At 42.9% G+C, this 16,170-nt stretch overlaps 1 protein-coding gene across 1 annotated transcript in view; it reads left to right on the top strand.

The window, feature by feature from the left end:
• LOC142748978 (organic cation/carnitine transporter 2-like) overlaps positions 1-16,170 on the top strand; it is a 62,173-nt gene that overhangs the window by 22,232 nt on the left and 23,771 nt on the right. The window contains exons 2-4 of the mRNA XM_075856448.1: positions 6,199-6,302; positions 12,018-12,172; positions 15,778-15,949. Of these exons, the coding sequence (XP_075712563.1) occupies positions 6,199-6,302; positions 12,018-12,172; positions 15,778-15,949 (431 nt within the window). The remainder of the gene's footprint in view (positions 1-6,198; positions 6,303-12,017; positions 12,173-15,777; positions 15,950-16,170) is intronic.

The following is a 16,170-nucleotide window of genomic DNA, read 5'->3' as shown; positions in this document are numbered from 1 at the left end:
TATAGTGCCACACACCCTTGCAGATAGCACCCCCCTTGAATATCGCACCCCCAACCTCACCCCTCATTGTAGATCGCAACACCGCCAAAGCCGATGCTTTGACCAAGGATACAGCTCCTAGTGGGACCTATAGTGGCGCGATCTGTAAGGGGTGATGGTGGTACGATCTACAAGGGCGGTGGTGGTGCGATCTGCAAGGGGTGATGGTGGTGCGATCTGCAAAGGGGGGGGTGCGATCTGCAAGGGGATGGTACGTACGTACACATACACACATACATACATACATACATACATACATACATACATACATACATACATACAAAGTGACCAGAATTCAAGAACTTGCCCAGCATCCACGGTTTGAATGACTGTTGTAGATAAGAGAAGACGATAACAAAGTCATGTTGACTCTGGAGAAAGTTGTAGCGTTGGCGTGGTATCCAGCATCAGAATCCACAATAAAAGCATACTAAAGAGCTGATCTCCGACCACAGTCACTATGCCGAATGGATACTATTGACCTTTGTAACCATGTTTCTCTTCACATGACTATTTACTTATCGTTCCCTAGCTTTTCAACCGCTTGTTGGTTCGCCTGTTTTATACTACTGTATATCACCAAATTGTCGTCCTGGTTGTTCTAGGTCAATAAATGATGAAGCTATGTATTGTAGTCTTTACAGTTATTATAGTGCAACCATAGTGATGTGATTTATTATTTATGGAGACCTTATATGCAACCGGCAGAGTCGTGTAACCTCTGTGTGCTGCCCTAAAGGCTCTGCCAGGTGCGGCGTGTACGAAGCAATGCTTCTAGGGGAGAATACCTCCATACATACGACGTTCAATATACCATGGAAGATTTATATATTTTTTCTTATAATCACGGGGTGTGTTTTTAAGGGCCGTGTTACCTCCTCAGCAAGTATTTTTTTTCACATACAGGTTTGCACCCACACAACAGGAAAGCCAGGTCAGCTAACATTTCAGAGGGAACCGGTAGATATTTAGGCCAGATTCACACGAACGAGTGCAAACTCTAACTTGTCTATTGGTCTTATAAAAAAAAGTACATAGGAAGTCTCTTCACGTGCTTTAAGTTTCTAGGCTTCTCATACGCTAACTTTCTGTCGTCCCAGACCTTCGTGTTAGGGACTTTAACCCACAATGATGTTGGCTATGGGTCGTCCCCCCCCCCCCTACCCTTTTGGATACAGTTAAAAAAAAAAACACAACAGTGTACCAACATATACCTGCCCAGCATATGTCAAAAGGACACTTTGGTATCCGTGGGATCTATAAGGCCTTGTGGATCTAGTCAGCGTATGCATTGGGAGCTTTAGTGTGCATACGCCGTACCTAGGTGAAAAACACTATGTGAATGTAGCCTTATTTGTATATCATTTACTAATGGTAATCCAATGGTCTGATGTACATAAGATATATAAAGGACTGGAGAAAGCAGCAGTGCATTTCATGTGTACATGATTTGGCTTCTTTCTTTCTTAGTAATTGAGTAATGAAATCATATTCCGGCTGTGGCGACATCTCTTGCTCTTCACCTAAAGGAAGTAAATGCAGCCAAACATTAATTTTCCCCCCTCCCCCACCATCCCATGACTGCAAAGAAGACCATTATAATTTCTAGTATAACTTCAGTATAGAAATATCACAGGATCACCTGCTAAGAAACACAGGGCCTTATTTATCAAAACTGTCTCATTTCCCTCAGCAACCAATCACAATGCAGCTTTTACTTTTCCAGAGTGGTTGCTATGGGCAACACTATTTTTATCGTCAGACAGTTTTGATAAATGCGCTGAATATTGCTCATGTGGTAAAAGCAACACCTCTGTAGCAAGTCTGCTGAATTTAATACCTCCTTCACATCTGCGTTGGAGGCTCCAAACAATGACACAGCTGTGCTATTATTTCTGGTAAAACCACAGCTACCACCACCCCCCCGTCGGAAACCCGAGATGTCCGCTGATCCGGTGCTTCGAGTATTTTCGGTCTCCACCCCTAATGGAAATACCATGAATTTCAATGGAAATGCCAATGCAGATTTGAACAAGACCTTATTCCACTACTTTATCGAAGCGAGAAACACAAATAGATTTTGTTATCTGGCTTAAGGCCAGTAGAACTTTTTATTCACTTGAGTTAGTGGCTCGCTGTACTAGAGCACCAAATGATCCTCAAAAACATCTAGAACCACAGTGACATCTCCAGGCTGTATTAAGGTACTACACCTCAACTAAACATCTGTTTCACAAAATTGTATTGGTAAACGTCTGCAATACGGATCGTTAATGCGCACATACCATGGATGATTTTGCATCAGCGTGTCATCAGTATTATTGATGAGCTTTCTTCTAGAGAAATAATTGAGTTACATGAGACAGCTCCTTTGCTAAAGTGATGCAATACTGATGATATACTGATGCAATACAGATCACATAAGGATGGATCCGTAGTTAATGACTCTTTATAGACTTCATTCGTCATTTTCCATCCAGCAAACGGATGAAAGTAATGCATGCTGAATTTTTAAAAATAAGTGCGTATTTATACGCCCATGTGAATAGACTCTTGGATTAACATTAGCTCCATATTAGACCTCTTTAACACTTGTGTATTTTGCATCCGTATTTATAAGCTAAAACCTGCAGTGGAACCTACACAGAGAAAGTATAATGGAAAGACTTGCACCTCTTCCGTGTGTTGGACCCTCTCCTGGTCTTGGCTCACAAATACGGATGCAAAATACTGACCAAAATATGCAAGTGTGAAAGCAGCCTAAGGATTCATTCACGGAACTGTGTCTGATTTTGCACCCAGGAAAAAACAATGAAACCGACCGTTTTTCCATTTCTGTGTGGCAACAGATTTTCATCAGTTTTTCTCATCCGGGTAACATCCATTTTTTATTTTTTTCCAACTTTATGGACAATTTTGATTTATAATCTTGAATATTTTTTTTCCTGCTAAATTAACTATAAAACATAGGGCTGGGCAATATAGCCTAAAAATAAATCCTCACCAGAAGGGCCGTATTTAGCCCTTGCTCACACAGTGCAGATTTTGCATGTATTTTTGAAGGGAAAACCAGGAACGAAACATAACCAGACTACATATATAAAGGAAGGACTTCGGGTAAGGCCACACGGAACGGCCCTGACAGTCACAACACAGCTAACAAACGCGTCGGCACCATGTTCAATGCGGATTTCAAACAGCCTGTTAGTAGCCGCACGTTAAAGCGGGTAAACCGTCCCTTTATCTGCAAAATCATGCGGCCATGAATTAATACACCCTTTATGGCCGCACGTTTTGCAGGTTACAACACGTTACCCCTATTCATTCTCTATGGCAGCGCCGGAAAAAGCCGAACACTGCACTCAGCTATCTCCGGCGCTCCCATAGAGAATGAATGGAGCGGCAGCGTGCATGCGCATGTAACCGGAATACCCCTTAACGAGGTATTTGACAGCTGCTCCTACATAGTGCCAGCGCGGTTGTTGGCCGTGTTGCGACCGTGTCAGGGCCGCTCCGTGTGGCCTTTCGCTTATGGGTGTGCTCTCCTGGATCCAATTCTGGTTTTGGCTTAAAAAATGCAGGCAAAATCTGCAGCAAATCTGCACTATGTTAACAAAGGCCTAAGGCCGGGTTCCCACGGGTCAGGTACGCTGCGTAAAAACAACCCGACAGAATAGAACGCCATGTTTCTTATTGAAATCAATGGGCAGATGTTTGTAAGCGTTCTGCTTCCGATTTTTCAGCCGTTTTTCGGGACGTTTACAGCCACGAAAAACGGCTGAAAACACTAAGCAGATTTACACGAGCGTGTGCGTTTTGCGCACGCAAGAAACGCGGCATTTTGCGCGCGCAAAAGGCACTTAACAGCTCCGCGTGTCATCACCATATGATGCGCGGCTGCGTGATTTTCGCGCAGCCGCCATCATTATAACACTCCGTTTGGATATTTGTAAACAGAAAAGCACGTGGTGCTTTTCTGTTTACAGGCATAGTTTTACTGCTGTTGCGCAAATAACGCGAGTCCCACGGAAGTGCTTCCGTGTGGTGCGTGTGACTTCAATGGGTGCGTGATGCGCGAGAAACGCACAAAGAACGGACATGTCGTGAGTTTTACGCTGCGTAAAAATCGCGGACTGTCTGCACGGCCCCATAGACTAACATGGGTCTGTGCAAGGCACGTGAAAATAACGCGCGTTGCACGGACGTTCGTCTGAATAAGCCCTAACAATGTAAAAACATCAACTACAAAAAATAAATAAAACTAATTGTGTAACTGCCTGATGCAGCATTTTTACTATCTGATATACACGCCATGACTTCTAGCGATTTTTTTCTTTATGTCCCAGTGTACGTCTTTCAATATAAGGCTGGGTTCACACTGAGTTTTTTGCAGGAGGAATTTCTGCCTCAAAATTCCATTTGGAAGTTTGAGGCAGATTTTCCTCTGCCTGCACGCTGATTTTTGCTGTGTTTTCCGCCCGCGGCCATTGAGCGTCGCTGGCATAAAACACAGTGAAATACGCTTTCTCTGCCTCCCATTGAAATCAATGGGGGGCATTTTCGGCCGTTTTTTTCCGAGTTTTGCGGCGCGGTTTCCGCGTCCAAAAACTCTGTGTGAACCCAGCCTAACTTTTCAGAATAAGCGGTCATATGTGTGTACATGGGGAATAACACGTTTCTGGCCATTATATGACGTGAATCCTGCATTTTTAACAGTTTTCCCCTTTTGCAGGCTCTCATTCTGTTTTCCCTGTGCTAGTGGATAGAGCCTAAATGCTATATTGTCTCCCACACAGAGCCGAGAACATCCTGCTCTCCTATCTGTGTAGCACACCCTAAGGCCTTATTCAAAACGAGCGTATTTCACGTCCGTGTTACGCGCGTTAAAACAACGGACGTCGCACGGACCTATGCAATTCAATGGGGCCATATAGACATTCAGTGTTTTTCACGCCGCATCTGTCCGCTGCGTGAAACTCACTGCATGTCCTATTCTTGTGCGTTTTATGCGCATCACGCACCCATTGAAGTCAATGGTTGCGTGAAAATCATGGACAGCACACGGACGTCATCAGTGTGCTGTCCGTTATTCACACAACAGTTGCTAAAGAAATGATGAGAAACAGAAAAACACCTACCTCAGTTTTTTTGCTGACGTAAAAAAACACGTGACATACTTATGACATACGCTCGTAAAAAGCGCAGACGCGCACCGTACACGGATGTTACACGGAACTGCAACGCAAGAAAAACGCTGCGTTTTTTTACGCATGCAAAACGGACACGATCTCTCGCCTCCTGCTCCCACCCCCTCCATAGACTTCTATAGGCAGCAGCGTCTATTTCTCCTCCTGCTCCCTCCATAGACTTCTAAGGGCAGCAGCATCTGTGCCTCCTCTCTATCTCTCTGCTCCCCCTCCTGCTGCCCCTCTCCATAGACTATGTGCAGCAGCATCTGTGCCTCCCCTCACTATAGACTTGTATGGGCACTGTCTGTGTCTCTCTACTCCTGCTCCCCCTTCTCCATAGACTTTGCCAAGAAGCATGTCTGTGCCTCTCAACGTTTTCTCCTCCCCTCTCCCTAGACTTCTATGAGCAGCATAGTCTAGTTTTCTTCCCTTCTCCTGCTCACCCACCTCTACATACACTTCTATGGGCAGCATGTCTGTCTTTCTCTCCTTGCTCCCCCTCTCCATAGACTTCTATAAGCAGCATGTCTGTGTCTCTTCTCTGCTCCTCCTCCCCCCTCCATAGACCTCTATGGGCATCTGTCTCTCCCTGCTCCCTCCTTCTGCTTCCACCGCCATAGACTTCAGACAGGCTGTGAAGAGACACACCTCCACTTCCTGCACTCCATCTCCTCTGCTCTATAAGTAGGGATGGATTTTGCTTGACAACAGAGGGTGGACAGCAGATTGCAGGAAGGGAGACACCTAGTGGCAGTTACTTCACACAGAATTTGCATTGACAAAACAACTACATTTTAACAGTAAGTACTTTACAAAGTTGATCTATTTCAGATATACTATTAGATTACCATAAGTTGTTTGAAAAGTTGACCGCGACTTGTGATCATTATTTTTATCTCCGCACTGCACATATTGTCATCTGTCAATGTCATGTTAAATATTTTAGTTCATTTGCCATTTTATTTTACAGTGGGATATAGTCTGTGACAATGACTGGAAGGGGCCGCTGACAACATCTTTGTTTTTTGCTGGTGTTCTTACGGGTTCATTTATTTCTGGACAGCTCTCAGACAGGTAATGTGGTTAGATCCCTCCCCTCCACTTATTCTCTTGTAAGTATCAAGGGAGGGCAGGGTATAACTTAACATATCTAATCTACAGCTGCTGTCAAAATACAATTTGAAGATCCTGCTAAGGCAATGTACACACCACTTTCGTTCTATATATATATATATATATATATATATATATATATATATATATACATACACCGCAGGAGAATTTCCTGATTTATGTTCTCAAAATGTCCATAGGGTAAAACGGGCCGAGGCAATACTGCTGGAATATTTGCCAAAAGGATACTTTTTTTAAAGTTATTTTTTTTATCCCCTTGGCGACATGTGACATAATTGTTTCTGCAGTTTTTACATCTCCAACAAATCCGCCATGTAACTTAAGGCTGCGTTCACATATTGCAGTCAAATGGCAGTTTTGCTGCGAGCTTCGAAAAAATGCTGCAGTGTTTTATTTAGTGTCAATTTGTACATGCGTTTTTGAAGTTCTAGAGGAAAATGTCAGAGAAAACGCCATATCTACATCACGCTGCGTTTTGAGAAAGAAAACTCCACTGACCCCAAAAATGTCGAAACCCCATAGCTGTGTAGGCACTCATATTTCACTATAGACTTAAAATTAACATCTTGCCGCAGGCTTTTTTTTAATAAAAACAAAATTAGCAGAAAAGGCCACCGAAATGCGTCAACATGTTGTGTGTAAAACCAGCCTATTTTAAAATCTGCAGCATGTCATTTTATCTTGTGTTTCCATCTAAGAATTGTATCTGACAGGTTTATAAAAATAAAAAAAAAACACACCAAAATCCACAGCATAAAATATGCACCTGTTTCTGCATCAAAATGTCAAAATCTCACCCAAAAACGCAATATTATGTGAGGATTTTGCCTGCGTTTATCTGCGGTTTTGAAGACTCAGGCCTCATGCACACGACCGTAAAAACTCCCGTTATTACGGGTCGTATTTACGACCCGTAATAACGGGCTCATAGACTTCTATCGGCGACGGGTGCCTTCCCGTTTTCTGACGGGAAGGTGCCCGTGCCGTTGAAAAAGATAGAACATGTCCTATTTCAGGCCGTAATAACGGCACGGACAGTCCATAGAAGTCTATGGAGCTCTCGTAATGACGGGTGGCTACATGTGTGCACCCGTCATTACGGCAGCGTTGCTAAGCGACGTCAGTAAATAGTCACTGTCCAGGGAGCTGAAAGAGTTAACTGATCGGCAGTAACTCTTTCAGCACCCTGGACAGTGACTACCGATCAGTATAAACCTGTAAAAAATAAAAATAAAAGACGTTCATACTTACCGACAACTTCCTGCTTCCTCCAGTCCGGTCTCCCGCCCGTTGCCTTGGTGACGCGTCCCTCTCGACATCCGGCCCGACGTCCTGGATGACGTTTCAGGCCATGTGACCGCTGCAGCCAATCACAGGTTAATCACAGGCTGCAGCGGTCACATGGACTGCCGCGTCATCTAGGGAGGTCGGGCTGGATGTGAAGAGAGGGACGTGTCACCAAGACAACGGCCGGGTAAGTATGAATTTCTTTAACTTTTATTACAGAAAAGGCTGTCCCTTCTCTCTATCCTGCACTGATAGAGAGAAGGGGCTGCCGATTAGTGCAGTGCTATTTTGCCGCCAAAAACGTGCCCGTAAATACGGGTGGAATACGGGTGACACCGGACCCATATTTACGGGCACGGGTTCGTAAATACTGGTGCAAAACGGGTGGAATACGTGTGACACCGGACCCGTATTTACGCCAGTATTTACGGGTGGGAAAAAATACGGTCGTGTGCATGAGGCCTCAGGCTGAGTTCCCACGGTACCTGGAACCCGCAGCACATTCCGTTCGGAATTTCCACTGCAGCAAGCAGCATAGAAGTAATTAGAAAAAAAACATCCATACTTACCTAAGCCGTGGTCATGGTGACTCGTCCCTCCTTTGCCGTCCGATCCGGCCTCCCTGAATGACACTATAGCTCATGTGACCGCTGCAGCCTGTGATTGGCTTTAGCTGCCACATGGGATGACACATCATCCCAGGAGGCTGGACTGCAGGAAGAAGCAGGGAGTTCTGGGTAAGTATGAATTATTTTTTTCTGAGTTGTGATTTTTGCAGTTGAATCACTGAGATTTCTGTTGCGGGTTTTACATCCCCATTGAATTCAATGTGGAAAACCCGCAACAGAAAAGCAACAAAACCGCAGTATAAATTGACATGCTGCAGATTTAAAATCTGCACCGCAGGTCAATTAATGAACATTTTCTCTACGGGTTTTTTTCCGCAGCGTGGGCATGAGATAAATCTCATCCACTTTGCTGTTACAGTAAATGCTGCGGGATTTACACACAGAAATCCGTTGCAAAATTTCCGCATAGTTTACTCTATGTGGGAACCCGGCCTTAAATAGGAAGAAAAACTGCTAATAACATGCATTTTGCGTTTCCTTTTCAGATTATTTTGGGGTGGTTTTGCGATGACTGCTAAAATCCGCAACTAAATGGGTGACATCTGCTGTGAAAATCCACAACAGAATTGATATGCTGCGGATTAGAATATTCGCAGCATGTCTTCAATTTCGCACAGATTATTCCCGCTACATGTTAATGGAGTTTTTAAATCCCATCCACATGTATTGTACTGTAAATTGTTGCAGATTTTCACTGCGGAATCTGATTCAATTCAATGGGTCAGTGACAAATATCGGACTACACACTGATGCTATCAGAGTGCGGTCCATTTGGGCAGTGAGACTCACGTGATGTCGCTGGCCTAGTAATTTCTGGAGGCAACAGCCTCACGCTGATAGGTCAGCGTCAGAGGCTCTCTGCTAGCTCCGCCCATTGAGAATCGCTGGCGGCCAAACCCACTTGGCTAGTCAGCAGTTCATTTCCACATTGTTTAATAAATAAAGGAGGGGGCAATATCTCAGGAACGGGTGGACGCAGAAGTACACAACAAACACCGCTGGGCTCAGACACCGCGGCAAGTCTAATAACTCACCTTGTAGGAGCTACTGACAGGTCCCCTTTAAGCTGAAATCACACGTGCACTTTTTGATGAGTTTATTTGAGCCAAACACAGGAGTGAATCAAACCATCAGGATGACAAATACAAGGCTGATTTCAAGAGAAAACTTCCTCTGAAATCCTGACGTTTTACTAGCCGATTTTCAAAGCTATTTTTTTCAATTTTGCAAGTGTATTTGAAGCGTATTTTCGGAGCATCTTTTTGAAGGGTCAATGGGAAAGATTTCAATGGGAAAAATCAGCTTGCAAAACGCTTTATAAAGTGATATCGTTTTTTACTAAGCGTATTTTTACGTGGTATTTTTTAATTCGGCAACGTAAAAATACGCCTCGCATGAGCAATGTCACATATTTCCCATTGTAATCAATAGAAAGCTGTTTGCAAGTAGATTTCAAGTGTATTTCGGCACCTAATCCGAGCATTTTATGTGTCGTAATACGCCTGAAAATATGCTGTGTGAACATGGCCCTAAGGGTCACACAGCCGGGACCCCAGAGAAGGCAGATTTTATTTTTTTACTGCTTCTGCCTTCTTGATCTGTACAGAACTGATTGTGACAACTGTTACATTATCTGGACTGTTCTCCGCTGTAACTGGGGCTGCTATGATGTGCGGTACATTAGAAAATGCCAGCAGTCCATGGGCTCTGTTATGCAACTTTCATTGTGCCAAGATGACCAACCCCTCGTTCATTTTACTTAGTCAATTCTCAGATTACTGATTAGCAGAGGCAGAGTCATTAATACTGAAGAGTAGAAATCTAGTGGCATGTAAACCGGGATTACCCCGCACGCACGCACGCACACACATGAATGTTATGTCTAGGTTTTGCATGTGGCTTTGCTATGTTAACATTAGGAATCTAGGCAGCAAGTTTATTTCACATCATATGGATCAGTAGGAAGCAGGAGTGGACTGACCATTTGGGCACTAGAGCATTGCCCATCGCCAGTAGGGGCCAGAGCCCCTGAGTCATATGTCATCTGTGAAAAAAACAAAGCAAGAAATGCATGAAATAAATGCTGCTCAACCCCATTGTGTTAACCCTCAGGTGTATTATAAGTATAGGGGCTTATACAGAGCATTATAGCCCTGGGGCCTAGACCAATTTTTGTCAGGATGTTTTATAACTATGACCTTCACAACTGTGTCTTTAAAGAAGTTGCGTGAGATTAGTGTCTGTCCATGGGCTGTCATGTGTTGCAACTCTCCCCCATTCACTTCAATGGGGCCGAGCTGTAATACCAAACATAACCACTGGACAAGAGTGGTGCTGTTTCTGGACTTTTTTTTTTTTTTTCAATCACATTCCAATATATTCACACGTGGCAGATTTGTTACAGGATTTTCTGCGACTGAAAGTCTGTTCCATTTAGATGAATGGGACGGTTGAAGAAGTTTTTTTTTTTTTAAATCTGCGGAGTCTGAACTTACCCTTAAAGTGCCTAATATAACCTTTCCTTTTGTCTGTGCATGTTGATAAAGATTGTAGACGTGGTAACTTGCTATTCTTTCACACAATGTTATAATGTAATGCAGTGTAAGCATGGTATGAAGGAAACATTAACCTGCGGTCAGGTACAACGTTTTAGTGTAATGCTCTTTGTAGACTCGTAATCTTTGATTGTTTGACAGATAAATGACAGCTCTGTTATTCCATACTAAACTCACAGCTATGCTTTCACCCGAGACAATTTTGTCTGACAAAAAAAATCTTTTCCCATAGACTATAATGGAGAGTGACTGTAAATGTGCTGCTAATTGTGCCAGAATGGCACCCCCATTCTCCAGATTGATGGCGATCCCAGCAGTCTGACCTCACATAAGGGTCTCAAGTGTGAAACCCTCTTTAGGGCAAACTTAGGTTTTTGGATAAGAGCAGAGCAAGCACTACTTTATCCCATCTTCTTCATTCTTAGATATAGAGGACCCTTACAAGCCCTCGGTCTGCATTGACAACTTCGTATATGGCGCTCTCAGCATTAGGCCTCATGCACACGACCATAGTTTTCATTTGTAATTACGGATCAGATGAAATTGCGCACCAGTTCATTTATATTGGCCACAGACACCTTTCCGTATATTTACGGATGTGTCCGGGTCGTAGAAATGATCCGCAAAATATAGAACACGTCCTATTCTTGTCCACAATTGGGGCATGGACTCGCCCATAGAAGTCTATGGGTGCTTCCACAATTGTGGACGGCTACAGATGTGCATCTGTATTTACGGACAGTAAAAACCCTTACGGTTGTGTGCATGGGGCCTTAGACATGGCTGCTAACATCAATAACAGTCCTGTACGGTAATATTCTAGCAATCTTACTAGAGGTGACATTTTTACTAGGATTTGTTTCCACGCACTATAGAAAAGTACCACCCTTTTTGTGTGACACTTAACATATGATCACAGGGTGCCATAGTGGCACTTGTGAATATCATGACGGCAAGCATAGCCACATAGGATAAATTCACCTACCATAAGTGTTTGCTAATGTCACAGGTGCTGGTATACTCTGTATAGTTGTACCTTCAAATATTTCTCAAATATAGGAAGTCTTAAAGGGGAACCTACGTAAATAAACAAAATATTTGCTAAAATAGTCATTTCTAAGCAGCAGTAAAGCCGTGTTATTTTTCACTGCCTTATCTTTCATTTACCTATTTCTTTTCTATAGCTTTGGGAGAAAGAAGATCCTCTTTGCAACAATGGCTGTACAGACCGGCTTCAGCATTATACAAGTATTCTCGACCAGCTGGGAGATGTTTGCCATCCTCTTCCTCATTGTTGGCATGGGACAGATTTCCAATTATGTGGCTGCTTTTATATTAGGTATGAATTTATTTTTTATCCATGGGTAAGTTCACACGGAGTTTCTTGACGCAGAAACCGCACCAAAAAACGGCCGAAAATGCCTCCCATTGATTTCAGTAGGAGGCAAAGGCGTTTTTTTTTTCCCGCGAGTGGAAAAACCGTCTCGCGGGATAAAGAAGCGACATGCCCTAAGGGCGTTTACGTCTCTGACCTCCCATTGACATCAATAGGAGGCAGAGAAAGTGTATTTTGCAGTGTTTTTTTTTACCCGCGGGCGAAAAATGCAGCGAAAATCGGCATGCAGGCAGAGAAAAATCTGCCTCAAAATTCCAAACAGAATTTTGAGGCATATTTTCTGCCTGCAAAAAACTCAGTGTGAACCCAGCCTATAAATACTATATTTTTTGTTTGCATTTTAAATCATAAATATACACGTAGTCTTGCAAAAGGTCATTTTATTCTGTCAGACTCTTATCACCATACTAAATATTATCACCATTCAAATCTGAATTTGGTTCTTGATCTTGGAAGTCTACTAGTATTAGTACATCACATTGGTTGTTTGTATTCTTCTGTTTTGTTGTTTTTTTTCATGTAAAATTGTGATACAGTACGTGAATTGGTAAAAACTAGCGAGTTATTAACGGTAAAAGCAAATTACAAAGCTACAGATTGTTCAAGCGTTAACAAACTTATATTAGTTTAGCTTTCAACCCAGAATTAGCCATATTCAGGTTAAGGGCGGATTTACAGCTCCGTGTGTCAGCCCCATATGATGCGTGGCTGCGTGATTTTCGCGCAGCCGCCATCATTATGACACTGTGTTTGTATGTTTGTAAACAGAAAAGCACGTAGTGCTTTTCTGTTTACATTCATAGTTTTACTGCTGTTGCGCGAATCACGCTCGTCCCACGGAAGTGCTTACGTGTGGCATGCGTGATTTTCACGAACCCATTAACTCCAATGGGTACGTGATGCGCGAAAAACGCAGAAATATAGGACATACCGTGAGTTTTACGCAGCGGACTCACGCTGCTCAAAAATCACGGACTGCACGGCCGCATAGATTTAAATAGGTCGGTGCGACACGCGTGAAAAGCACGCACGTTGCACGGACGTATATCACGTTCGTGTAAATCCACCCTAAAACTGTTAAAGGGGTTGTCCGAGATTTAATGACTTTGTGTTAATGCTTGTAATTTATAAATGTAAATCCATTTGTAATATACTTACATTTTCCAAAGTGGCCCCGTTTCCAGATCCTGCCGTGGGGAACTTGACTGGTGACGTCACTCTCTGCCCTGGCTCTGGCCGCTTTGTTGCTCCTGAATTCTTTTCCGGGTACACGACACGTCACTTGTGACGTGGTGTATATCGGCTTGTTCTGTTGTAATGCGCATGCGCGGCCCTTGCTGTTATCTCGAGAACAGCAGGGACTGCGAGAACAGCAGTGACCGCACATGCGTGTTACGGGCTGTGAAGCAGAACAAGCCGATATACACCACGTCACAAGTGACGTGTCGTATACCCAGCAAAGAATTCAAGATCAACAAAGCATTAACACAGTCGTTAAATCTCGGACAACCCCTTTAAGTACGAAAACGAAACTGAACAGAGGTAACAAAATGAATAAAACCATCTAAAGCTATGGAAGAAAAAAAAAATGGAGGTGATGATGACATAGGTACATATGCATGGTTGTAAAGCGTATGTGTGTAAGGGTGCAGCGAAGAGTTTCCAATATTTCCACGTGGAGTTTATTCACTTTATGTTGATAAACAGGAATTTCAGTTGATTTTCATTTTTGCGTAATTGATGTGGTTGCAGTTATTTGTATATTAACTAAGACCCCTCTGTTTGTTTTTGGGGTATGTGCACACGACCTCTTTTCAGACATAATGGAGGCGTTTTACGCCTCGAATTACGCCTGAAAAGACGGCTCCATTACGTCTGCAAACATCTGCCCATTGCTTGCAATGGGTCTTACGATGTTCTGTGCAGCTGAGCTGTCATTTTACGCGTCGCTGTGAAAAGACGGCTCGTAAAATTACGGCAAAGAAGTGCAGAACACTTCTTGGGACGTAATTGGAGCCGTCTTTCATTGACTCCAATGAAAACCAGCTCCACTTACGTCCATAAAAGACGCCGCGAAAAACGCGTGCACTTCTCCTTAAAACAGCTCCGTAATTTCAGACGTATTTGGCGTTGCCGTGTGAACATACCCTTAGGATTCTGTCTATCCCCAAGCGTAGAAGATCAATTTCAGGGATAAACTAGAGGGTGGAGAGGGTAACTTCTGAGGCTAGGTGCTGAATAGACTTCCAAAATGAGGTGAGCAATGTGAACTTCTAGAAAACATACCTTTAGGGCCAACAGAAATAGCCGTGTACTGTAATCGACTGTTTCCCTTAGCCCCATAAATATTGACTGGAGCGGTAGTGGACATGCGCAACCACCGCTCCATTCAAAGTTCTCACTGAGATCGTGCAGTGAAGAGGACCGGGTGTGATCGGTGGAGGTCCCAGTGGTGCGGCCCCCAGCAATCATACATTTATCGCCTAACCTGTGTGTATGTGATAAATGTTCTTAGTGGGAAAACCCCTTCAATATAACAATAATTAAAGAGGGCTCAATAATACAAAATCTGGCCCAGGATAGATCCCTCTTCTGTTACGTTACCTCTTTTTGACTGCACACCATTTACAACTATTTTTTGTTACTAAACCAGTTTGGTTTTTTTTAACCTGTGAACATGCATTCTCCCCTAGGGCCTTCCTCTGAATTAAAAAGCTGGGTGTGTTAAAAAGGAAATGTCATGTCTGAGAATTTAGTGTGTGTTTTTTTTGTTAATTTACATCACCTTTTATCTTTATATACGGTTTGAATGAAGATCAAATATTGTTGTCCAGTCCGACTAGATGACTGCTAATGAAGAGTATTCTTTTGCTCCACAGGTTGTTGTTCTTTTTAACGATACACAAAGCGCATGTTTTTACAGGAGTTTAACAAATGCCATCGTAGGATATGTGGCCCATTAACTTCTGTTAATATTAGAGATGCATGAAATACTTTCAAAGGGCTGGAAACTTTGCCCGTCCGTGCAGTATTTGCGGACCGTAAATACTGCACGGTCGTGTGCATGAGGCCTAAGGTAGAGATAAATGTACTTTTTCTTTAGAAGGAAATGTGATCTGTGAATTTTTGTGTTTAATAAATTATTGCGAGTCAATTTGTAAGTGTTTATTCAGTTCCATCACCTTTTATCTGTATTTTCTTCTCTTTTCTTTTTTCACATGACTGTATGTCAGAAGATAAATTCAAGTGTAATTCCTTTCTAGGGATCAGCTGCACCCGAATATATGTATTGGAAACCATGTTTAATAGCGTAGGGTACTGTCATTGGGTCACTGCTACCTGTGGCTTTTAGCATAAAGCACGTTCAGCATTGAGGTGACCAGCACAACACCTATACCATGGGGTAGACCTGCCAGAAGAGCATCTCATCATTGTATGTTACTAAAGAATATTCAACAGCAACATAATATGAACAGAAATTCAGTCATCTCTCCGCTACAGCATCTTTCTGATAAAGCCACCAATCTTCAACTTCATGTTTTTCACAGGATCTGAAATACTTGGCAAGTCCGCTCGTATCATCTTCTCAACCTTAGGCATCTGCATATTCTTTGCAATTGGCTACATGATTCTGCCTCTGTTTGCCTATTTCCTGCGGGACTGGAGGACATTACTGATGGCCCTGACTGTCCCCGGGCTTCTGTGTGTCCCCTTGTGGTGGTGAGTTTATCTGGTAATTCTTTGTGAATAGGGAATAATCGGTACATCATATTACAGCTACGTTTTTTATTTCCTCCTATATGTTTATCTTTAAAGGTTACCTATTGTAAGCAATTTATTTTTATTTTTTTAAATAAATGAATATAATTTGTGTTTTTAGGCAACTTTCAAATTCACATTTGTCAGAGTAGCCTGGGTTTTGGAAGAGCTAAAGGTTCTCT

The sequence above is a fragment of the Rhinoderma darwinii genome, chromosome 3, assembly GCF_050947455.1.
Source record: "Rhinoderma darwinii isolate aRhiDar2 chromosome 3, aRhiDar2.hap1, whole genome shotgun sequence".
In the NCBI taxonomy this organism is placed as follows: Eukaryota; Metazoa; Chordata; class Amphibia; order Anura; family Rhinodermatidae; genus Rhinoderma; species Rhinoderma darwinii.
Note: the sequence above shows the minus strand (reverse complement) of the source record. Positions and strands in the feature narration are given on the sequence as shown.